This window comes from Monodon monoceros, unplaced genomic scaffold, assembly GCF_005190385.1.
Source record: "Monodon monoceros isolate NGI ecotype Baffin Bay Population unplaced genomic scaffold, NGI_Narwhal_1 Super_Scaffold_5, whole genome shotgun sequence".
NCBI lineage: Eukaryota > Metazoa > Chordata > Mammalia > Artiodactyla > Monodontidae > Monodon > Monodon monoceros.
In genome coordinates, this window is record NW_021703782.1 from 100,567,753 (window position 1) to 100,591,994 (window position 24,242).

Below are 24,242 nucleotides of genomic sequence, written 5' to 3' on the forward strand. Positions count from 1 at the left end.
GTGCCAGGCTCTTTACATTGGTTACGACCCATCTCCACTGTGCAGGAGAGGAAGAGGGAAGGGGGTGGAATCACCGGCCCATGGCCATGGTCACATAGCTGGACAGCGACAGGCCCGGACAAAGACATCGCTCTTCCCACAGTGCTCAGGGCCTCTGCTGGGATTCTCATTTTCCCCATTCTGATGCAAGAAGTTCTGAAGGGAGATGCTCCTGCTGACTCTTTTCATCCCCCAGCTCCTTGCCTTGCTTCTGCAGGCTGGGAGGGGGCTGGAGGGACATGGTGAGGGGTGGGCAATGTCCCTGTGGCCCCAAACTACCGCCTTAGCAAATGCCTTCGTGTCGGAGGAAATGTTCTACTTGTGAGCCTCCTGGTGAGCATGTTATGTTACCCCAGGGCCACAAAGACCCTCTTTCCTCTGCTCTCTAAATAAGGCTCAGAAGCAATTTTGCCATTTTATGCCAAAGCTCAATGGTGCTCAGTGTGTGTGTGTGTGTGTGTGTGTGTGTATGCACACATGCATATATAAGCAGTATGCTGTGTGGTTTTCCTAGTTATAGAAAAATCAGGACTTCTGGTTACTAGAGATGGATGTAATTGAATATGTTGCCTGTTCTGCAAAGCTTCTTTGCCCCTGGGACAGAAAAAAAAAAAAAATTCGAACATATTTCATGAGGGAGAAATTCATATACCGTATGGGAAAATTTCTCCCATATCTGTCAAACTCAGTAGGAGATTGGCAAAAATACCAGTCAGGGTGAGTTTGCCTCGCTTGGAGAGAAGGACAGCTCTCAGCCACTGAGCGCGATCTCATCATTTCTGAGTTTTGAGGGAAGGGGCTCAGATGCCAGCCAGTTAAGCCAGTTCTCAAGGCTGGGACCGAAGAGTTTAGGGCATTCATCCAGAAATGAAAAAAAATTAAGCTATTTTGGAGTAATATTCTGCCAATCACAAGGAAAATTCCAGGTGTCAGAGGAGCAGCGGAAAGCATTTTTCACCCCGTGAATGTCTTCAACTACGTGAGGATGAAGTGGGGAGGAGAGGGAGGGGAGCTGACTGTTCTGACTTCATTTGTCCTGATGGATTAGAACATTCCAGGAGGAACCCTTTCCCTTCATCCCTTTACACTTTGCAGGAAACCAGAAGCCAGTCTGAAGATAACTCGGCATCCCGGCAGCATTTGGGTTTACAAAATGCTTTCACGTGTATTATGCTTTCCATCTCTTGTCTTCTGTTCCCAGAGACAAAGTGAGAGAGGAGCTGTCACCCCCGGCGCAGCTCAGGAACCCGGAGCCCATAGAGCTCAGTGCGAAAGAGCAGGTGGGACTGCCCCAAGCTAAGCCCCAGAACCCCAGGACCACCTGAGCCAGCACCCAGCCTCTCTCAGATGTGGGTTTCTGCGTCTGTGAAATGGGGCCAAAACCCTCTCCTTGCTGGGCTGTACGAGCATTGAGGTGCCGTTACGAGAGCAGTTATCGGGCCGAGAAAGGAGCAAGGCATTGGGGGCTGGGCTCTGCCTTCCACCAGCTGGGAGGCCTTGGGAAAGTCACCTGACCTCCTGGGTATCAGTGCCCCCAGCTATGAAAAGAGGGTGATGAGAATCCTCATCCTTTGTGGGGTCGTTGGGAGGATGGAGATAAAAGTACTTTGCAAACTGTGAAGCGTCAAAACAGATGGTACACTCACGTGGGAAGGGGAGTTGATTCTAGAAAGGGATGGAACACCATTCCAATGTCTAGGCTCATCCCCAACCTGGTCCTACTCACCCTGACTGACTACATTCACATCAGGATTATCTGCTCTGAACTAACCAACCCCCCACAGATGCTGCGGGGCTGGAGAGACAGGCTGGATGCCTGATGGAGGAGCCGTGGCGGGCATGATCCAGCCCGGTGGCCCTTAGTCTCCCAGGCGGGATTGCCCATGGGGGACGCAGCCCAGAGCAGAGCCCGGGCATGAAGGAACACGGAGAGACTGCCCAGGGTCAGAGGAGCCACTGTCTGCTGGGGTTCCGGGACACGGACACGTTCACAAACTAAACCTCCAGGGCATCCCAGGCGGCTGGGGAGAAGCAGTGTTGCAGCTCAGGCTTCTCGCCCGGGCCCCCTGAACAGCCCCAGCACCTGCAGGGCCCTGGCTTGGTGGGTGCCCGAGGGGCCAGCGTGAATCCAGCACCTGCCTGACCGTGAGAGAACTCACTGCTTGGTGGGAACGAACGCCACGACACCACAGCACAAGTGTGATAACAAAGGACTTTCCAGGTTCTCACAAGTAGAAGGAGGGGGAGGCTCACTGTTGGGGGGATGGCAGTGGGGACACTTGAGCTGGGCCTTGAAAGATAAGTAAGTTTTCACTGGACAGAGGGAGGGTCCAGCAGAGGGGACAGCAAAGGTGGGACAGCACCGAGCAGATCCGGGCCCCGTGGCCCTCCCAAGGGGGTGGGAACCGGCACATTCTCTCCCGAGTGCTAGCAACGGACACAAAGGGCCTGTTGGGAGCACAGAGGCTGCTCCTGAGGGCTGGGGGCTAAGCGTGGATTTCGGGTGGAAAGGCAGGAGGGGACTGGATCACGAGGGGACCTGAATGCCGGGTCAGGGGGCTTGGGCTTTAACTGGGAAGAGAGAGGGTTGACTGGACTGGGGGATTGTGCAGTCACCTCTGTGCTTCTCAGAGTCCTCCCTGGGCTGAAAGGGACAGAAGATGGTTGAGGGGTTTAAGAGGCAGAAGACTGATGCAGTGCAGCCAAGAGATGATGGGGTCTGAGCTGGGAGAGTGGGTGGAGGACATACAGGAGGGACCCAGGAGTTTGGGGACAGAGGCGCCTGTCTCCAGGGGGCCCTGCCTCCGCACATGGGGAGGGGCCTGTTGGGACCAGCAGTGCCAACAGACTCACCGAATCCAAATCGCCTTTACAAGCCCCTTTCTGACCAGGCTGTGGGGACAGAGCTCCTGACCGTAACAGCAGAGAAGCCAAGCACATCCCCTGGGAGGCAGGAAGGAGGGGAGCAGGTAAGGCCAGCACTGAAGGGGGAAGGATTCTTTCCAGGTACACCAGAAGGGGCACGGCAGGCACGGCGGGAAAGGATGGAGGCGGGCGGTGGCCCAGTGATGCACGCGGCCCAAGTTGGGACGGACCGAGCCTGATCTCATCCGTTCATTGAAGCCACTCTGGGTGCCGGCCCTGCAGCGGCTCAGCCAGTGAACAGTGACAGCGTCGGTGTGGCTGGACTGTGTGGGAACACCAAAAGGAGGGACAGGAAGGGCAGGAGAGGGTGGGGGAGACGAGGCCGGGATGGAGCCCGAGGGCCCTTCTCAGGGCTGGGCTGACCCCATGGGCAGAGCTCAGGGACCCAGATCCCCACGGAGCACCTCTCTTCCAGGAGGAAGGAAACACCTGCTTTTGCAATCACTTCAATTACACCCTACAAAACGAGCAGCAATTACCAAAGGGGATAAACACAGTGGGACTTCCTATTAGGCACGAGGCGTGGGGGAAGTCTCCTATCACTCACTCTAATAATGGAGCAGCCTCTTGATTCTTCCTGTTCAAAGAAATTGAGCAAACAGGGCCGCTCTGTCACTGACTGGCCTCCTATAAAACGGCAGCCTCGTTTCCCCAGTGCTCACCGAGGGCCGTGGGGCTCCTCAGGCCCTGTCTGCCCCGGAGGGACTCCTTCTAGACAGTGACCCTGGCGGGCCACCCAGCAACCTGCCTCCAGATGACACACAAGGGGTGGGGAGAGAACGGTCCTCATCCTGGGAGCTGATGTTCACATATCACCTCAAACAATGTGGCTGGAGTTCAGCCTGTCGATACATTTTTTTTTCTAGAAAATTCAGTGTGCTTGGCTGGTTTGGAACCTAATGATTGCACCCCATTTTGGCAAGTGAACGCTTTCTGGAAATCAACTTCAAGAAATGGTAGAGGGCTTCCCTGGTGGCGCACTGGTTGAGAGTCCGCCTGCCGATGCAGGGCACGCGGGTTCGTGCCCCAGTCCGGGAAGATCCCACATGCCGCGGAGCGGCTGGGCCCGTGAGCCATGGCCACTGAGCCTGCGCGTCCGGAGCCTGTGCTCCGCAACGGGAGAGGCCACAACAGTGAGAGGCCCACGTACCACACACACAAAAAATAAATAAATAAAAGAAAAGCAGGAGAAGGAAGATGTCTGTGCTGGTCTAGGACACACCTCTGCCACCAATGACTTTCTCCCTGGCCCTACATTTTTGAGCATTTTCTGAGCCCTACTGTGTGCCAGGCACCGTGCTAATCAATGCCTTCAAAGACCCTTCATCCTCCTCACACAGAGCCTGATGGTCAGCTAAATCCAGGGCCCCCAGGGTCCTATAACGAGGACCCTCTGGAAAGGGCCACATCAACCCGAAATCCAACAACACTCTGGATAGCTTGGCTGTACCAGGGCAGTCTCTTGTCTGCCTGTGGTCAACAGGCCCTGGACCCTGACTTGCCTGGGGCCATTTTCCAAAATGCTACCTTTGGCTGCCTCTGAAGCTTCCCCTCTGAGCGGGGGCTGCCTGGGGACACGGATGCAGACAGGGAAAGGGTCTCGTGGATGGGAGGGCACAGCTCCCCTTTGCCTGGCTTCTGACATCAAGCTCCCGCTCGCTCTGGTCCTTACGCAGGTCTTACTTTCCTTCCCTCTGAAGCCCTCTCCTCCCCTCCAGGGCACCCTGCACACTCTGGGCACACTTGATGATCACCCCACCCATGGAGAGCTTCAATCAGAGGCCACGTGACTGGGGGGACGCCTGCTTTGGGGTCAAGGTCAAACAAAATGATCTCAGAGGCTCCCGCCAGCTCTGAGACTTCAGCAGCCTTCCTCAGTTACCTCTCAGTTAATCATATCTTGATGAATAACACATGGGACACTGCAGCAACAGGCAAGCTCATGAAATCAACGAGGTCGGTCTGTTAACCACACCCACCTAGCACATGATTGCGTGGGTGAGTCCCGCAGGCCTGCTGGGTATTTCCACTTCATTTTCACAGAATGGGTGGTAGGAAGTCCACATGATGTCCCTGGGCTCTAACCATATTCTCTTCGGGGCCTCAGCAGACCCCAGTCTCGGCTGCCTCAAGTTCTTTCTTCTCCGCAGCTCTCCGTCTTGGGGTCGTTGGTGCCCCCTTCCCCAAACACAGCAGTTTTATCCCCGGCGGTGGCTTCCCATGAGCCCAGAATAGAAGAGGCCATCTGTCACGTTTTGGAGATCACATGTCCGCTGATGGCTTGCAAGCAGGTGGGCCACCAAGAGGTGCTGGGATGAGGGCAGTTGAGAATCAGGCAGCCTCTGGAAGTGCAGAACATGGAGACGATTAGGGGGAATCTCAGGTGGGAATTCTCAGCATCCTGCCACCTCTCCCCCGGCAGGAAGCCTGGGGGTCTCTTGGGCTCGGAAGGGCTCAATCTTCTTCTGGGAGGACAGAGTGGCCCTCAGGACAGAGCGTGTCTGGAATGGGAGAGCTTGAGGGCACTGTTTGTGCAGGGCGGGGGATGGCCCTCAGCCAGCTGGGCTGCGGGGGTGGCCTCCTGCGGGGTGCCACTGTGAGGGGGCTGGCCCCCCGATGTGGCGCTCCGGCCACACACCAGGCGCTTCTCGTCCAGCAGGGACAGGTGGTATTCACACAGGTCAATCAGCGAGGCTACCTGCTCGTGGAGGGGCAGCATCTTGAACTTCCTCTGGGCCAGGTAAAAGAAAGCCTCCACGAAGGCCTGCAGGCACATCCCTGTGGGTGAGAGACTGGGGTTAGTGGTGTGTGTGTGTGTGTGTGTGTGTGTGTGTGTGCGCGCGCGTGTGCGTGCGCGTGCAGAGGTGACTGGGGTTGGTGTGTGTGTGGTGTGTGTGAGCGTGTGTGTGAGCGTGTGTGTGTGTGTGTGTGTGTGCGCGCGCGCAGAGGTGGCTTGGCACACTGCCCTGGGAAGACCCCACTCCAACCACCAGGCTCTCTCCCCACCGCTGTCTCATTCTGGAAACGAAACGGGGCTGACTCAGAGTGCCTGCCATGCGAAAGTCTAGCTGGGTGTTTGCAACCACTTGCAGATTCAACCCTTAAGCAACCCTGTGAAGAAGGTTCGATGAACCCTGTTTTACAGATGGGGAAATTGAGTCTCAGAGAAGTGGAGAGACCTGGGCAAAGCCCAGTGGGTACACAGCGGTGGGGCTGGGATTTAAACCTAGCCCAAAGCCTTATCCCTCTGCACCACCATCAGATGTTCCCATTAAAACCCATCGCACTACTTTAATAATAAGGGAAAGGGGTATGAAGATGAGCCCAATCTGATAGCAATGTTCTATATCCTCATAGGGGTGTCAGTTACATGAGTGTGTGCATTTGTCAAAATCCACAAATTGTATTACCTTAAGATTGGTGCATTTTGCTACATGTAAATTTTACCTCAAAAAGTAAAATATACCTGACCCCTTCTCTACCCAAAACTGTATTCCGGAAGGTATTAATAAGAGTCCCCATTATGCCCCTGGAATGTTCTTCTCCTACTTTGCCTCACAAACTCCTACTCATCCTTGGGATCTCAGCTGAAAATCACTTACTCAGCTAAACTTCCCCTGAGCCCCAGATTACATCCAGCTCCTGGTACAGGCTTCTGGCACTTTTCTTTGTCGCACCTTTGGTGGCCAGTTCAGGGCTTATTTGTGTGGTTCTTTAACAATCTCTATCTTCCGTCTGGACTGCGGGCTCCAGCTCACCTCAGTCCCCCTGGTGCCAGGTCCCCAGCAGGCGCTCAGTATAGAGGGACAGACTACACGAGTGAATTAATGAACGAATGAGTCGGTGCTAGGTGCTTCACAGACATGCCTTTTCGAGGTCATTATTATGATGCCTCATTTTACAGATGAGGAAACTAACAATCAGAGATGTCGAGTAACTTCCCTAAGGTCACAGAGGCAGAGAATTGTGGCCTGGAAATTCAAACTCTGACTCCCAATTCTTTTAACTATGTTGTGCTACATGAAAGGTTCTGAGTCTTCCCAATGTCGTAGTTAAAATGAACCCTGTGATCCACATTCATGGGATTCCATGGCCTTCTTGGGGAAGGTGGCTCTAAGGCATACCAAATGCCACACAGTATTCTGGATGAGGCCAGTCCCCACTCCACTAATCCACACCTTCCCAGTGGCCTTGTTTCCCGGCTCAGACGTGCTAGCTGCCTGCTCTGTCACTGCAGGCAGAAGCCTGGCCTGGAGTTTGTAAATACTGGATATGGACCTTGGGATCTGAGAGATCTTTTTGCATCGGAAACTTGAGCTGAGCAAAGTTGTTTTTTCTTAATCTTCTTCTAAGTCCATCAAAGCTTTTTTGCTTGGCTTCTCTTGACTCCAGACATTCTGCACGTCCCCTGCTTGGTCTTGACAGGCGTTGATAAAGAGGACAGTAACCCTTTTAATGTAAACAGAGGCCTGGTGTGGACAGAGACACAGGGGAATGGAGGCCTCAGTCTACAATCAGGAGACAGACGTTTCCTAATCACCGACTCTGGGCCAGGGCTCTCCTAGGCTGTGCGTCCATGTGTGTGTGTGTGTGTTACAGTCGGTGGGAGGATCTGGTACACACAGGGTGAAGAGGCCAGGATCTAAAGCCCGAGAAACCCAGTGCAGTCCCAGCCCCCAGCTTCCCAACCGCGTGATCTCAAGAGCACCGCTACTCCAAGTGTGGTCGACCGACGGGTGCCGAGTCCAGGAACTGCGTGTCCCTGGTCCCTGACAAGCTAAGGAGCTCCAGCTAGAATGTAAATCACCCTCCTCATCAATCACATTGCTTAGTTCAGCTGGCAGTACTCTGTAGCAAGTCTTTCTCTTTGTAAAGGAAGCCACATGCATTTACATTCTGGCTCGAATCTCTTATCCAGGACTGTGAAGAACAGTTCGTGACTGCAAGCATCAGTAGCTCTGCGGTCTACACCCCCTTCCCCAGCTTTAATGTCACCACGATCTTGTCAAAATGCAGATTCTGGGGTGGGGCCCGAGACCCTGCATTTCTGACAAGCTTCCCAGTGGTACCCAGGCTGCTGGTCTACACTCTGAATAGTGAGAATTGAGCACCCTTTCTCAACAAACACTCGTTTCCTTCCCTTCATTGGAGGCAGGCTGTGATTAGAGCTATAACGTACCGAAAAAATACAATGAAGACCTTTTCTGAAGGAAAAAACATGGCTAAATCACCTGGAAGAAGACATTCTAAAATGAGAAATGGGATTTAACGTGTTATACTTCGTTTTCTTTTTGCTTGTCTACATTTTCTGATTTTCTATAGTAAACGTGTGCAATTAAAAAATATGCAATGGGAAATTCTAGAGAGTAGAAAGAGGTGATGCAGGGCAGCTGCTTTTAATTATGAACGCTTTGCTACTATTTGAATTTGAAGTCATTACTTTGAAAAAATACAATGCAAACTTTCTGCATATGTGTTCTACTTTGATAAAAGTTATATATATGTATATTATATATATGTATGTTACATATATACGTATATATGTATATTATATATATGTATTATATATACGTATATATATGTATGTTACATATATGTATGTTATATATACGTATATATGTATATTATGTGTGTTATATATACGTATATATGTATATTATATATATGTATGTTTTATATATACGTATATATGTATATTATATATGTATGTTTTATATATACGTATATATGTATATTATATATGTATGTTATATATACGTATATATGTATATTATATATCTGTATGTTATATATACGTATATATTATATGTATGTTATATATACGTATATATATTATATATGTATGTCATATATACGTATATATGTATATTATATATGTATGTTATATATACATATATGTATATTATATATGCATGTTACATATATACGTATATATGTATATTATATATATGTATGTTACATATATACGTATATATTATATATGTATGTTATATATACGTATATATATGTATGTTATATATACGTATATATGTATATTATATATATGTATGTTACACATATACGTATATATGTATATTATATATGTATGTTACATATATACGTATATATATAATATATGTATGTTATATATACGTATATATATGTATAGTATATATATGTATGTTATATATATATGTATATATATATATATATATATATATGTGGGGATGAAGGGGAATGGACATTACTGACTCGTGCGTGGGTCACGTACACTGCGCCTGGTGCTCTGATCCTCACTACAACTCCCATTGTGCAGATGAGAAAACTGAGGCCCAGAGAGATGAAATAACTTGCCCTCAGGTCACACACTGGTAAGTGGCAGGGCTGGGGTTTGAACCCATGCCTCAGGCACCGCTGATTCTGTTGAGAGTCCCCTGGAGGGCTTGTTGGAATACAGACTGTGGCCTCACCCCCAGAGTTCCTAGTTCTGAAGGTCTGAGGTGCGGCCTGAAAACCTGCACTTCGAACACGTCCCCAGGTGGTAACGAGGCTGCTGGTCAGGACCCCACTTGGAGAACCCGTCCCAGCCCCGCCTCCTCCCACTGCTGAGTTCAGTCTGTTCTTTCTCCACTGCCAAAGACCATCTGCAAAAAGGGGCCTGCTTGCAAAAGGGCCTGCCCCCGAACTGCAAGAAGCTTGACTTTGGGATAAAAATGCCTTTTAAGACACTCTGATTGAAAGCAGACTCAATCAGTTATTTTTAAAAGACTAATGATGGAGCTGGAAAAGCATGAACTTGTTCCAACTTTGCATTACGTCCTCTCTTGGTTTCTGAGGAACCGCACATCCCCGGTTTCTTCCAGCGTCATCACTTAACCGCTAAGGGGGGCAGAGCTCCGTTGCCCTCTGCGAGGCCCTGCCCTTCTCTGTCTGTACTGATGGAGTCTAGACCTGAAAGGTTCTAGCGGGCCAGGCCACAAGGGCCCTGCAGACCAAGGTGGGACTTTGAATTTCCTGCTGAGCAAGACGGGTGGCCACTGGGAAGTTTCGAAGTGACACGGTCAGGGTGGCTGCCGCATTGACGGTGGCAGGGGCACATGAGAAAGAAAGCTGGGAGACCCTTTGGGGGCTAACTGTGCTGGTCCAGGCGAGGGCTGACAGTGGCTCGGATCAGACGGCAGTGGTGGAGGTGGTGAGGGATGATGAGGTTCTGAATAGAGTCTGGGGGTCATGCCTGCGGCTCTGTGGGCTGCCGATGGGGTGGATGTGGGTGTGAGGGTGAGTCAGGAGCCCTCATGAAAAAGGGACTCTAACAGCAGGCTGAGGGACTGGCCTTCCTCTCAAGGCCCGTGGTTTTCAAACATTTTACGCATAAAATTGCCTGGGGACCTTGCCAGAAATGCAGGTTCCTGTTCCCGTCCCCTGGGGATTGTCTGTTGGTGATGAGGCCCTAGCTACTGCGCTTGTAACTGCAGCTCTGGGGATTCGACCCACGAGGGTGATCAGGAAGCTTGGGAATGAACACTCCCTCTTGGCCATCTCTCGAAGGGCTCTTGAGGAGACGGTGCAGTAAAGAAGTTAAGAGCATGGCCTTTGAGAAACATAGCACTGGGCAATCAAGAACCTTTGTGGGGGCTTCCCTGGTGGCGCAGTGGTTGAGAGTCCGCCTGCCGATGCAGGGGACGCGGGTTCGTGCCCCGGTCCAGGAAGATCCTACATGCCGCGGAGCGGCTGGGCCCGTGAGCCATGGCCGCTGAGCCTGCGCGTCTGGAGCCTGTGCTCCGCAACGGGAGAGGCCACAACGGTGAGAGGCCCGCGTACTGCAAAAAAAAAAAGAACCTTTGGGGATGCACAGAACAAGCTTTCTCCTCTGCAATCCCACTGTCCCCCTCTCTCCCCCATCTTCATCTGCTTGGGCTGCCAAGCACATAACAAAACACCATAGCCGGGGGGGCTCAAATGACTGCTCTCACAGCTCTGGAGGCGGGAAGTCCAAGATCAGGGTGCCAGCGTGGTTCAGTTCTGGTGAGGGCTCTCTCTTCCTGGCTTGCAGACAGCTGCCTTCTTGCTGTGCCTTCATATGGCAGAGAGAGAGAGCCAGCTCTCTGGTGTTTCTTCTTATAAGGACACCAGTCCTATTGGATCAGGGCCCCACCCTTATGGCCTCATTTAACCTTAATTACTTCCTCAGAGGCCCCATCTCCAAATACAGTCAAACTGAGGGTTAGGGTTCCAACATATGTATTGGGGTTTAGTCCATAGCACCCTGGTCCATAGCTTGGTTCTGCTGCAGTGCACCCAGCACTTGGGATGCTCACCTACCATTTACCAAGTCTCTGAGATTACTTGAGCTATTGAGGAAAGGTGTAAGAGACCCTATGCCTCTTCCCTGCTCCTCCACCAGCCCTACCAGAACACCCCTCACAGCTCTGATGCAGAGTTGGAAGCGTCTCTTTGGTAACATTGCTTCAGTGACCCATTACAGTAAAAGGGATGACAGGAAACAGTAGCACTTCATATTCATTGAGCCCTCATTACGTGCAAGCCCTGGGCTAAGGGATGCCTTTGTTATTTAACTGAATGAGTCTCTCAGAAATCTCATGAACCAAGTGTTACCATCAATCCCGTTTCGTATTCAAGAGACTTGTCAAAGTCATATAGCTGGTAAGGTGGCTGACCCTAGGACCATTCCCATAACTTCCTTACTCTGCTGCTGCTTCAAGAGCCTTCAAAGAGATGGCCAAGTCAGGGTGTTACTTCCAGTCACTTAGAAGGAAGAAACGATGCTGCCTTGCAGTGAATGAGGGAGGCCCCCCCTCCCATCTCTACTGGATGTCAGCAAGAAGGTGCAGTCCCCTCTGCCAGGCTTTGCAAACAGGCTCTCCCCACCTGCCCCCTGTGCCTGAAGATAAGCTGCTGAGTGTTTTTTGAAACTTCATTTGAGTTGATGGATCTCACTTGAGAAAGCAGCCTTCGAAACATTCCAGTGTAGCCATCCACGTGGCTCTCACGGAGGCTGCCACCTGGATATTGGGAATGCAGCCCCTGACAGACCGTGGCCTCATTCTGTCAATCAGCCTGGTGAGGGTGGGCCCACGGGCTCCTGGCCAGAAGCCCGCTCCCCTCCATGCCCAAGGAGGGGACCTTGCACGCAGGACTTAATGACAGTGCTGGTGGCTGCTCTCCGGTAATCCCACCATCTACTCTGGGGCTTATGGATGGAAACGAGAATAACACCTTCCGTGTGCAGAGCACTTGCCAATTTCCAAAGAATATCTGTTATCTCGTCTGGTTCTCGGAGTAACGTTCAGAAGAGGACGTTATTACAAGGATTCCCCACTTATAGTTGAGACCCAGAAAGGCGGAGTGGCTTGTCAAGGTCCCCCTAAGTGGACGAGGCAGCATTTAAACCCTACCTGACTCTCAAACCCACAGTTCTCTTTCCGACACCACGTTCTTTCTTAACATCTGACATTTATGTATTATTTTATAGTTTATAGAGCACGTTTGCACATATGATATAATTAAATCCAAATCACTGTCGACAGCCAGGGATATTACCCCAGACTGAATATGAGATTTTTTTTTTTTTTCCTCTCAAAAATACCTGTGCTTCCTTGCTAGTAATTCTATTTCAAAAATTGGTGTGCTGGGCTAGGACAGCTACTCGCCGATTCCTTCTCTCGGCCTAACCTTTAAATCTCTTTCTCATTACTCAGCTGGAATAGATGTTTCTTTCTCATAGGGAAATTTTAAGCACATAAGTATACAAGATTCCTGTCTGGAATCGTTGATAGGAAATCAAGTTGAGTGACCTTGACCTGAATTAGTTTAGTGGTTCCTATCTGTGAAGTGGAATGTTCCCCACAAGCGCTATGTGACGGCTGCACCGACTCTGAAGTGCTTAATCACAAGGATCTGTCTTCTCTCCGTTTTGGGGATGCCTTGCAGCCTGTTACTGATCTGCGGCTGCACGGTCCCCGAAGGCATTACCACGGTCCCTCCAGGCCTGGGGCTGGGGTCTCAAAGGGCTCCACTGCGGGAGATGAAACCTGGGCAGTTCCTGTGAGATGGCTTTTGGCTCCGTGGAGTAGTGACTGATGGGCTGGTCTCAGTTCCAGCTCTGCCGCGTACTAGCTGTCTAGTCTTTCGGGAGCCATTTCGCCTCTGGAGGGCTTGGTTTATTCATCTGTAAAGAGTGGCTTTTACAAGGCACCACCCAGAAAAAGCCCGATACAGTGCTTAAAAAATACCAGTCATCCCCCCACTTTGATGTCTGCCCTCTCACTTCCCGCTGCCTGGAGTGCTATCATAACTCTGGTTTCATTTTCTTCTTTTATTGCAATAGCTGACAGCGTGTCTCCACACTAGGCTGTTGTGAGGCTGGGGAGTCTTCGCCCCCATCTCCAGCCATCACAGAGCAGGCTTTCAAAAAGCGTTTGTGGAAATCAATGAACCGATTGACTGGGATTACAGGGGGAAAAAATCCTGCAAAGGGGGGTTAGAGGACCTGGATTCTCACGTGGTCTGTGCCCTCCGCACAGCGTGGCTTTGAGCCAGTCACTCCCCCTCTCCGGGCCTCACTTTCCCCTTCTGTAAAATGGGCAGAGGACTGGACCGTTTCTCAGGATTCCAGAAGCATTAGGAGGGATGGTGGCTTCTGAATGTTTTAAAAATGATACTAATTAGAGCCACAAACTACATTTATTGAGGATGCTCTGCCCGCCAGGACTCACACTGTGCATTTTCCCCAAACGCGCAACCCAGAGAGGCTGGTCCTGCTGATGTCACACTGTGCAGACGAGAGGAGTGACTGGCCACTTGTCCAAGGTCACACTTCCCATGCCCAAGGTTGCACCGTTGGGAGTGGTGGCGCTGGGCCCCCCACTGCTGCTCGACACCACCTCTCCCCAAACCAGATGGAAACCTTTCAAGGCCCACCCTTTAAGGGACAGAAGGGATGGCCTTTCTCCTGCCGCTCCCCATGGCTGGGGAACACAAGTTGCACATGCACAGTCATTGTATCTAAACATTACAGCAACAAGTCACCATCACCTTTGTCCTTGGCTAGATGGAAAAATGACTAAGTGTCAGGAATGAACCATAAATAGGCCTTAGAGAAAAATCATTGCCCCCGGATGCCCACGGCACCCAAATAACAAACATAACCAAAGATGAAAGCGGCTATTCCATCGTTTCATTAATCACAGGTCACGCCACTGGCCGGTGCAGAGTGGCTGGTAGGTCCCGCTCCAGTCCCAGCCAGTGTCACCCCTGATTCCACCATGACAAGGATGCAAGCCCCTGAGTCACCGTCTGGGGAGACAGGCTACAGGGCTGGTGACCACTTCCTGCACCTCCTTGGTGCTATTCCAGACATTTCTTGTGGGATTAATGGCTCCAGCGGACCTTCTGAGGTTGAACACTCAACCCTCAGCAAGTGGTCACAATCTCTCGCTTGGAAAGGACTTCAGAGGTCACACAATCCAGGCCCTTACAGGATCATAACACCACTCAGTAAGAAGTAATAAGAGTAGTTGGCCTGCAGCACACACGTTGTATGTAGCAGGCACCGCGGTGAGCTCTTTCTAAGGCGCCTCTCACCTCATCCTCAAAACAGGTGCATTTCTGACCCCCATTTCACCCTTTGGTTTTTCAGCTGTGTTTAGGGACGTAGCGAAGCTTTGCTTTTGTCTTGGGCTGTTTATTAGTTGGACACTACAGGCTTCTGGGGTGCAGGGAGGTAAAGACATTCACCCGGAGCCCCACAGACTGGAGGTGGCGGTGGGGATGCGAGCCCAGCTCTGTGAATCTGCCCTCCCGGCCCCAGGTTCACTCGGAGAGGTAGGGAAGGAGCCACAGGTCACAGGTCAGCAGAAACAGCATGGTTTCTGGCACTGTCTCTGGCTTCCGGTAGTTTCCCCATGAGGTGCTGAGCTGAGTGTGCCTGCCCTGACATTGCTGATGGCGGTCATCTAGCCCCTCACGTGGCCACTTCCAGTGACGGGGGTCTCATCGTCTCCCCAGGAGGCCCATTCTCACTGCGTGCTCTCTGCCTCTGAGCTGAAATGTGCAAAACTTCCCCACTGACCCCACTTTTCCAGAGAGCAAACCTAACTCTTCTTCCCCACGATGGCCTTGCTCTGAGAGGATCTGCAAGGCGGCAACCAGAGCAATTCGCTTCCACAGACTTTTGCTGACCACCCAGCAGGTGGATACAGAGTCCAGCAAGCCCTCATCCCTCATCTGATGGAAGGGAGGGAGGAGTGGGGAGGGGAGAGAGGGGGTGGAACCGGGAGGAGGTAGGGTTAGAAGGCAAAGGAAGAAGCAGGCGATTGCCTGGGAGAGGCAGGACTGTGGCAGAGCCTAAGGGAAGAGCAGGAGGTGGGCTGGCATCAGTGTCCAGTGCCCCCAAGATCATCAGGGTCTCGCCTTCTCCTGAATCGCGCTCCCTGGCCAGCAAATGCACCCGGTCTTGCATTAAAAGGCTGCCTCGACATCGCGTACATGAGTCACCTTTCTATCTCTGCTTCTTGCTAGCCAAACTTCCCAAAGGGATGGTGGCCCAGGCACTGTCTCCACGGCCTCCCCCCTGGCATCTCGGGGGGCTGTTCCCTACCTCGCCACCAAGCTGCTCTCATCAAATGGCTGGCCGCCTCCCCTTCCCCTCTTCCTAGCTGGCTCTCTGCATTTGTCCACGTGGAAGCTCCCTCCTTGAATACTCTCTCCCCAGCTTTTCTCGGTCTCTCTAGGAACTCACGGCTCAGGCTCTCCTGTCCTCTGCTGGCTCTGCTCTGCTCTCCTGGGTCTTGCAGTCCTGCAGGGCTCTCCACCTGGGCTCAGCTTCCCCCTCTCCTTGTCATTCACTCCCTAGGCTTTAAATATCCTCTGTGAATCAATGCCATCGAATCATTCTTTCCAGGCCCCACTGCTTTTTTGCCACTGGGGTGTCTCATTAGCATCTCAAAGAGCCTGTTAGAAATGGATCTCCGGGTCTTCCTTTCCCGATTCTGCTTCCCTGATGTCCTAACCATTTAAATAAACGACGTCTCCACCCTCCTAGTTGCTCCTGCCAGAAGTCTGAGAGCCACTGTTGAAACTCCTCTCCCACAGTCCCTGCCTCCCCACAACACCCCAAGAACTTTACACCCTGCACCCACCCCCACCATCCCCCCAACCCCCGAGCCTGCAAGGCCATAGCTCCCCTGGACCCCCATGCAGCCTCCCACTGGTCTCCCCACTTCCAACGCCGCATCCAGAATGACCTTTTAGAAACACGAGTCAAGCTGCGTACTCCCCTGCTTTAAGCTCTTCAGAACAAATCTACATCCTTAACGTGCTGTGAGCACGCAGTAAGATCCAGGTAAGATCCAGCCCCTGCCTGCCTCTGCGGCTGGGCTGCCCCTCAAGCCGGCGAATCCCCGGCTCTGCTGGAACACCCTTTCCCTCAGCCTCTCCCTGGTTGCCACTTAGATCTCGGCTCCAGTGTTACTTTTCCTGACAGACCTCCCTGACCCACCTCCTAATATATATTAGGTCTTCTCTGCTAACCTTAAAACGTAGTCATCTTGGGGCTTCCCTGGTGGCGCAGTGATTGAGAATCTGCCTGCCAGTGCAGGGGACACGGGTTCAAGCCCTGGTCTGGGAAGATCCCACATGACGTGGAGCAACTAGGCCCCTGAGCCACAACTACTGAGCCTGCGCGTCTGGAGCCTGTGCTCCGCAACAAGAGAGGCCGCGACAGTGAGAGGCATGCGCACCGCGATGAAGAGTGGCCCCCGCTCGCCGCAACTAGAGAAAGCCCTCGCACAGAAACGAAGACCCAACACAGCCAAAAAAAAAAATTAATTAATTAAAAAAAAAAACAAACAAAAAACTTAGTCATCTTATTTCCTAGAACTCATCACATTTAATTACGCGTTTATTTCTGTATTTCTGAGCTTAATGTCTGCCTGTCTGCTACCGTGCTGTCCGCGGCATGGGGCCTGGGGGGAGGTCTATCCTACTGGTCACTGCACCTGCTGTCACCACCCAGGCCTGGCAGGTGGTAGGTGCTCACAGGCCATTCGTTGACTAACTGAATGAAATCTATAGGCATAAAGATACGGAAGCCACGGATGAATGGATAAAGAAGAGGTGGTGTATATATTTACAATGGAATATTACTCAGCCATGAAAAAGTGAGATTTTGCCTTTTGCAGCAACATGGATGGACTTGGAGGGCATTATGCTAAGTGAAATAAGTCAGACCGAGAAAGACAAATACTGCATGATATCACTTATGTGGGGAATCTAAAAAATACATCAAATGAGTGAATACAGTACAACAAAAAAGGAGCAGACTCACAGATACAGAGAACAAACTAGTGGTCACCAGTGGGGCAGGGCAGGGAGGCAATACAGGGATGCAGGAGTAGAGGTACAAACCATTGGGTGTAAGATAGGCTCGAGGGTGGATTGTACAACATGGGGAACATACCCAGTTTTGAACTAACTGTAAATGAAAAGTAATCTTTAAAATTGTAAACACTGTTTAATTTAAAATTTTTAATTAAAAAAAGAAAAGAAAAGAAATCTATAGGCGTAGCGCATGATACACAGTAGGTGTTTGGTAAATGTCAGTCTTCTCCTCCCTTCCCACTGCTTGGGTCATTGATGTTAAGAGCATGCTTTTAGCATCCACTTAAGGCAGAAGGAACCCAGGCTTTACATCACACATGTCTAAGGTCAAATCCGCGGGCTGCCTCTTACATGGTGCTAGGTGACCTTGGCTCATTCACTTCACTTCCGGGAGCCTCATTTTCTACCTACCCTGTGTGGCTCTTAGATGGGTTCAGTGAGAGAATTTAGATGTAAGGGGCCCGGCCTGGCACATGGAAGAAACCCCATAAATCTGAGTTTCTTTTTCTTTCCTTCTTCCTTCCTTCCTTCCTCCTTCCTTCCCTCCTTTCTCTCCCTCCCTCCCTCCCTCCCTCCGTCCCTCCATCCGTCCCTCCCTCCCTCCCTTCCTTCCTTTCTTTCTTTCTCCCTCCCTCCCTCCCTCCCTCCATCCGTCCCTCCCTCCCTCCCTTCCTTCCTTCCTTTCTCTCTCTCTCTCTCTCTCTCTCTCTCTCTCTCTCTCTCGTTCTTTCCTTTTTTTGGCCGCACCTTGCACCTTGCGGGATCTTAGTTCCCCCACCGGGGATTGAACCCGGGCCACAGCAGTGAAAAGGCTGAGTCCTAACCACTAGACCACCAGGCAATTCCCAAGAGCTTCTTTCTTTATTATCTTTAGGTAATCAGAGAGGCCATCCCTGGCAGATAAACAGTCTGCTGCCCTGGAGGGCAGAGGCTCAGAATCTTCATCCCATTGTAGTTGTTCTTTGTTTCCAGAAAATAGGCAATCTGGGGGAAGTTAGGCTGCCCTAACTCCCCCACCAAATGCAGCCCTCTTCCCTGCTCCCCATCCTTGCCCTCCAGTTAACTGGCTGTACCTTCTAGAAGTCCAGAGTCAGGAGCCTTGGGGGTGGGGGGGTGCCTGTCCTCAAGAAGAGGCCGCTCTGAGGAGCTCTGAGAAGCCGGCCTGTCACTTGAAGAGGCGATGGGAGGCAGACGAGTGTCAAAAAGAAGACAGAGAAGTGGGTTCCAACTTGACTTATATTAAGAATGTCACTTTAGAGCACAAATGCGAGAGAAGAGAAATGCTCTTTTATGTGGGAGTTTATTTTTGTCACTTTGTCAGAGAGAAATTGCAGCCCTGAGGGCACTGGAGCTGCACAGAATTACCCAAAACATTAACATGCAAATTGCCTTCTTTAGAGAAGGTAATTTTATTAGTGCACGAAAATATTTCTGTCACTGTACTCACGCTTGGGAACGGTGCCGTTTGGGGGCCAGTTGGGGCCACCGCAAATGGAGAATTAGGGAGAGTCCTGAACTTGGTTAGGATTCTGTTACCTCCTCTTCTTGAGACCATGCCTAGGACACGCTGCAGTGTTGCAGCTGGTTACCCTGGGTGTACCTAGTGTAGATGGCAAGTGACTTGTTCAAGATCATACAGCATCCATGGCAGAAAAAGAGGTAGAGCTGAGGTCGTGTGCCCTGTGTTTTAGGTAACCAGGCGGTCAACAGGGGATCACTAGGGGTCTTGGAAGTGGCCACTCTGAGAATAAGAAGCGGTGACATTCCATCCAAGCCCTCATTCATTCATTCACTCACTCATTCGTTCACCAAGGTTTCACTGTGCTAGGCCCTGGGCCCCAGATATGAATCAGGCACGGGCATCAGCATCCCCAGGGGCAGGTGGGAAGGGGACACAGACAGACACAAACACTTATAATCCAGTAAGGTAAGACCTGCTGGGGGTGTGTGCCTAGAACCAACAACACAGAAGAGAGTGTGACTGACAGGGCGAGGGGCCTGGAAGCTTCATGAAGGAGGGTCTTGCATGTGGGCATTGCCCAGGCAGTCAGGGAAGGGGGTTGCAGGCAGGGAGGTAAGCACGAACAGAAGCACGGAAGGAAGCACGTTGGTCTGGTCCATGCGGAGTAGCGTGTGTAGCTGCAGCACAGGGTGTGTGGGAGGAGAGCGGGTCTGGCATGGGGGGCCGGGGTTGCAGAGGATGGAGAGGAGGTTGGCCGGGCCCATCTCACAGGCTAAAGAGCTCAGATTTTATCCTGCAGGTGGCAAGCATCCCTGCCAGGCCTGTTCAGAACAGAACCACGTTCCCTTGAGACTTCAGGAGGGAGGGGGTTCCCCAGGCCCTGGAGTGCCAAAATGACAGAAGGTTGCGTGAGGCTGAGCTTATATAAGGCTTGCTCCTCCTCCAGACGTGATCAGCGGGGAAGTGTGGGCGGAGACAACCACCTGCTACCAAGAAGAAAGCACCTCAGTCATGTAAGGTCTCACCGAACACTTCGGGAGCGCACCTTTCCCAGGAGGCTGCTATCCCTCACCCTGAGTTGATTGGCAGCTACATCATATGACCGTGGTGGGGCTCGGGTAAGTGCTTCCACCGCCCCAGGAGCTGTCTTTTAGGAAAGCTGCAGGGAAAATTGGCCATTTCAAGCACACAGAGAGCTATTGTGGAGATTGTGAGCCGGCACACTCCACCTCAGGGTTTCTCAACCTTGACGCTTTTCAGATTTGGGGCCAGAAAATTCTATGTTGGCGGAGCGGGGAGTGTCCTATGCATTACAGGATGTTTAAAGCATCCCTGACCTCTACCCACTAGATGCCAATAGCAACATCCCTCTTTCCTTCCCCAGTTGTGACAACAAAAAACGTCTCCAGGCATGCCCAAATGTCCCCAGGGGAAAGCGGGGGGGGGGGGATCACCTCCAGTTGAGAACCACTGGTCTATCCAGACCTCAGGGAAGACTGATGGCGGTCAAGGATGCCTGACCACTAGAAGTCTCCTAAGTCTGGCGGTGAGATGCAGAGCACCCCGAGGGCATGGTATCTGCCTTCTCCCCTCTCCCATGGGGCAAAGGATGGAGCAGAGTGCAGGTTTTTATCATGTGACTGGGCACTGACTATTTCAAAAAGAAATGTGTCTAAATTACTCCTAGAAAGACCTAAGAAAGGGAGCAAAGTGAGGAGGTAGAAAGCCAATGGACAGCAGCAAGTTCAGGGTCTCAGTGTTCCTCATCTGTAAAGCAAGGGGGTTGAATAGATGATCTCTAAGGCCTCTCTAGTTTTAAAGGCTATGATTCCACACCAGTAAGATGAGCACACCTTAAAGGATGCTACCAGTGAATACTGAAGTTGGCCCCAAGTGAGAGATGATAGACTCTGGGCTGGATAAGGTTTCGTCTTGGGTTACTTTTCTTGCTTAGAGACAGAGAACTGATTAAGTGGCTCATGAGGTTGTCACTTCACTCTCAGGTTAAATGATTAAGCCCAGATTTCCCCAGGAATTCCATGGAAAATCTCTGAAAGGGCCTGTATGGTAAATACTTCTGGAATGCTTGTCATTGGTACAGTTTCTCAAAGACCATTGGAGTCTGAAGACAGAATTTTGGCTCTACCACCCATCAGCTGGGTGACCCTGGGCACATTACTTAACTTCTCTGAGCTTCATCTCTCTTCTCTGTAACCAGGTTGGTGTGAAAAGTGCAAATGCGTAAAGAGGACTTCCAGTTTCAGCTCTGACACATAAAGAGCTTGGAAGTCATCACTCCCATCCTCACAATAAGAAAAAAAGATGAGCAAACTGGAAATCGATGTTTTTTCTTCCGTCCGTCAGAGAAATAAGGTCACAGGGCAAACTGCCACCCTAAAAACTGGACAGACAAGTGAATATGGAGAATCACAGCTGAGATCAGCTTACTGGGAGCAGAAGTTGCTAGAGCCAGTAACTGGTAGGAACACTTAATTGGTGATTCAAGAATTGCTGGAGGCTGACTATGGACTAGATTGAGAGTTAGAAATTCCTGGGGGCTCAGTCCCCCACACTTTACCTCCAGAACCCAACCAGGTTCTTAAGGTGAGACTATAGGAGAAAAATCCCTCTTGCTTCAGGCAGGGATGAGGGGAAGGTAATCATTTTGAAATATGCCCAGAGTGTTCTCCATAACAAAGGCCTGCCCTCAAGGGGAACTGCTTTACCAGAGGCTTATCTGACCTGAGGGAAGGGCAATTAGACAACTCCAGCCTCTCTTTTCCTGGAAAGACAACTCCAGGCTCTCTCTTCCTTCTTCTCACATAAGGAAAGAAAAAATAAAGGCTAAGAAATACTTCTGAACATCACAGTCCAAGTACTCAAGCCCACTGAGAAACTGAAATTTAGCCATAAGATTATCAAATGCTTTCTCTCCCCAGCAAATTACCACCACATCAACAGGGCTCCAATATTACAACAGTGGATACAACCGAGAGGTGCAAAACAATTTAAGAAGGATTGTTTAAGGAAACCCAAAGACAATTGGGGGTTGAAAATAAAACCAAGGAAACCGAAGCCTCTGGTACCTACAGCTGCGGCAAACATTAAATACAGCCCAGCTCCCAGCCGGTTAACATAAAACCTCACGCTTAAAGCCTGATTGCCTCAGTTCTTAGTACCTGATATATCATGTCCAGCTTTCAACCCAAAATTACAACAGCTGCTAAAAGATGAGAAAAAACCATGGTTTGAAGAGAAAAAGTAAGCATCAAAATCAGACTCAGATAGGAAACAGATGTTGGAATTATCGGACAGAGAATTAAAAATAATGATTAATATATTAAGGGCTCTGATGGAAAAAGTAGGCAACATTCAAGAACAGATGGGCAATGTAAGGAGAGAGATGGATACTCTAAGAAAGAATCAAAAGGAAATGCTAGAAATTAAAAACACCATCACCGAAATGAAGAAAGCTCTCAATGGGCTCAGAAATAGACTAGACATAGCTAAGGAAAGAATCAGTGAGCCTGAAGATATGTCAATAGAAATGTCACAAACTTGAAACTGAGCAGGACCCTGTGGGGCCCCTGGGCATGGAAGCATTTCTGTCCCCTGTTTCTTGTTTGTAGGGAATAGACTCCATGACCTTCCCTGAGTCCCAAAGGGTAGATTCAAACAGTTGTTAATCAGGGAAGGGAGGGGATGCAGAGACAAGGGAGGAGCAGCCAGGAAACAATAGTGTAGCCTTGGGGCAGGGTCCTCATTCTGCCTCAAGGGATACACATAAAAATATATTTAACCTCTTCTGCAGAACTAAAACCCCCACCAAATGGAAGATGCTAACTACTTGATGAAGCTTTCTTCAGAGAGGATCTGGAGACCACCTGAGGCCAGATTAAAGGAATCACAGAAGCTCATCAGGAGACCACCTGAGGCCAGATTAAAGGAATCACAGAAGCTCATCAGGAAATCACCTGAGGCCAGATTAAAGGAATACAGGCCCTGCACACACACAGATCCTTATCAGCAATGCTGCCCTTGAACTATTGCTATAAAACTCCTCACCAAATTCCCCGGGGGTTGGGACACACAGTTTTTCAGGGCAAAAGCCCACTGTATCTTCCTTTGCCTGGCAAAACAATAAAGCTATTCTTTTCTACTTCATCCAAAACTCTGTCTCCAAGATTTGGTTCAGCACCAGTGCACAGAGGTCGAGCCTTCAGCACCAAACTGAAACGAGAAGAGAAAAACGAATGAAAAAAAAAAACAAAACAAACCTGAGGGACTTCTCTTGTGGCGCAGTGGTTAAGAATCTGCCTGCCAATGCAGGGCACACGGGTTCAAGCCCTGGTCTGGGAAGATCCCACATGCCACAGAGCAACAAAGCCCGTGCTCCACAACTACTGAGCCTGTGCTCTAAAGCCCACGAGCCACAACTAGAGCCCGTGTGCCACAACTACTGAAGCCCGCATGCCTAGAGCCTGTGCTCTGCAGCAAGAGAAGCCACCACAGTGAGAAGCCCACGCGCTGCAATGAAGAGTAGCCCCCACCCACCACAACTAGAGAAAGCCCGCGCACAGCAACGAGGACCCCATGCAGCCAAAAATAAATAAATAAACAAATAAATAAAATAAAATAAAAAAACGAAAAAAAACTGAATGTCCAGGAACAGTGTCTTTGGACAACCTAGAAGAAATGGATAAATTCATAGAAACAGACAACCTACCAAGACTTAGTCAAGATGAAATAGATAATCTGAACAGACCAATTACTAGTAGGGAGACTGAATCAGTAATCAAAAACCTTCCAACAAACAAAAGTCCAGGACCAGATGGCTTCACAGGCAAATTCTATCAAACATTTAGGGAGAGCTAACACCTTCTCAAACTCTTCCAAAAAACAGGAGATGAGGGAACTCTTCCAAACTCATTTTATGAGGCCAGCATTATCCTGATACCAAAATCAGACAAGGATGCCACAAGAAAAAAAAAGTACAGGCCAATACCCCTGATGAACATAGATGCAAAAATCCTCAACAAAATATTAGCAAACTGAATTCAACAATACATTAAAAGGATCATACACTATGATCAAGTGAGATTTATTCCAGGAATACAAAGGATGGCTCACCATGTGCAAATCAGTCAATATTGTATACCACATTAATAAAATGAAGGATAAAAATCATATGATTGTCTCAATAGATGCAGAAAAAGCGTTTGACAAAGTGCAACATCCATTTATGATAAAAGAAACTCTCAACAAATCAGGTATAGAGAGAAGATACCTCAACAGAATAAAGGTCATATATGACAAGCCCTCAGCTAACATCATACTCAATGGTGAGAAGCTGAAAGCTTTTTCTCTAAGGCCAGGAGCAAGACAAAGATGTGCACTCTTACCAATTTAATTCAACATAGTATTGCAAGTCCTATCC

The 24,242-nt window shown here is 50.1% G+C and overlaps 1 protein-coding gene across 3 annotated transcripts in view; it reads right to left on the reverse strand.

The window, feature by feature from the left end:
- TTLL11 (tubulin tyrosine ligase like 11) overlaps positions 1 to 24,242 on the reverse strand; it is a 263,833-nt gene that overhangs the window by 14,290 nt on the left and 225,301 nt on the right. Inside the window, exon 9 of one of the 3 annotated variants that reach the window (XM_029202084.1) lies at positions 4,970 to 5,742. The exons of the other annotated variants lie outside the window; for them this stretch is intronic. Within the exon in view, the coding sequence (XP_029057917.1) occupies positions 5,450 to 5,742 (293 nt within the window). The 3' untranslated portion in view covers positions 4,970 to 5,449. Of the gene's footprint in view, positions 1 to 4,969; positions 5,743 to 24,242 lie in introns of those variants that run through there. 3 annotated transcript variants of the gene reach the window in all.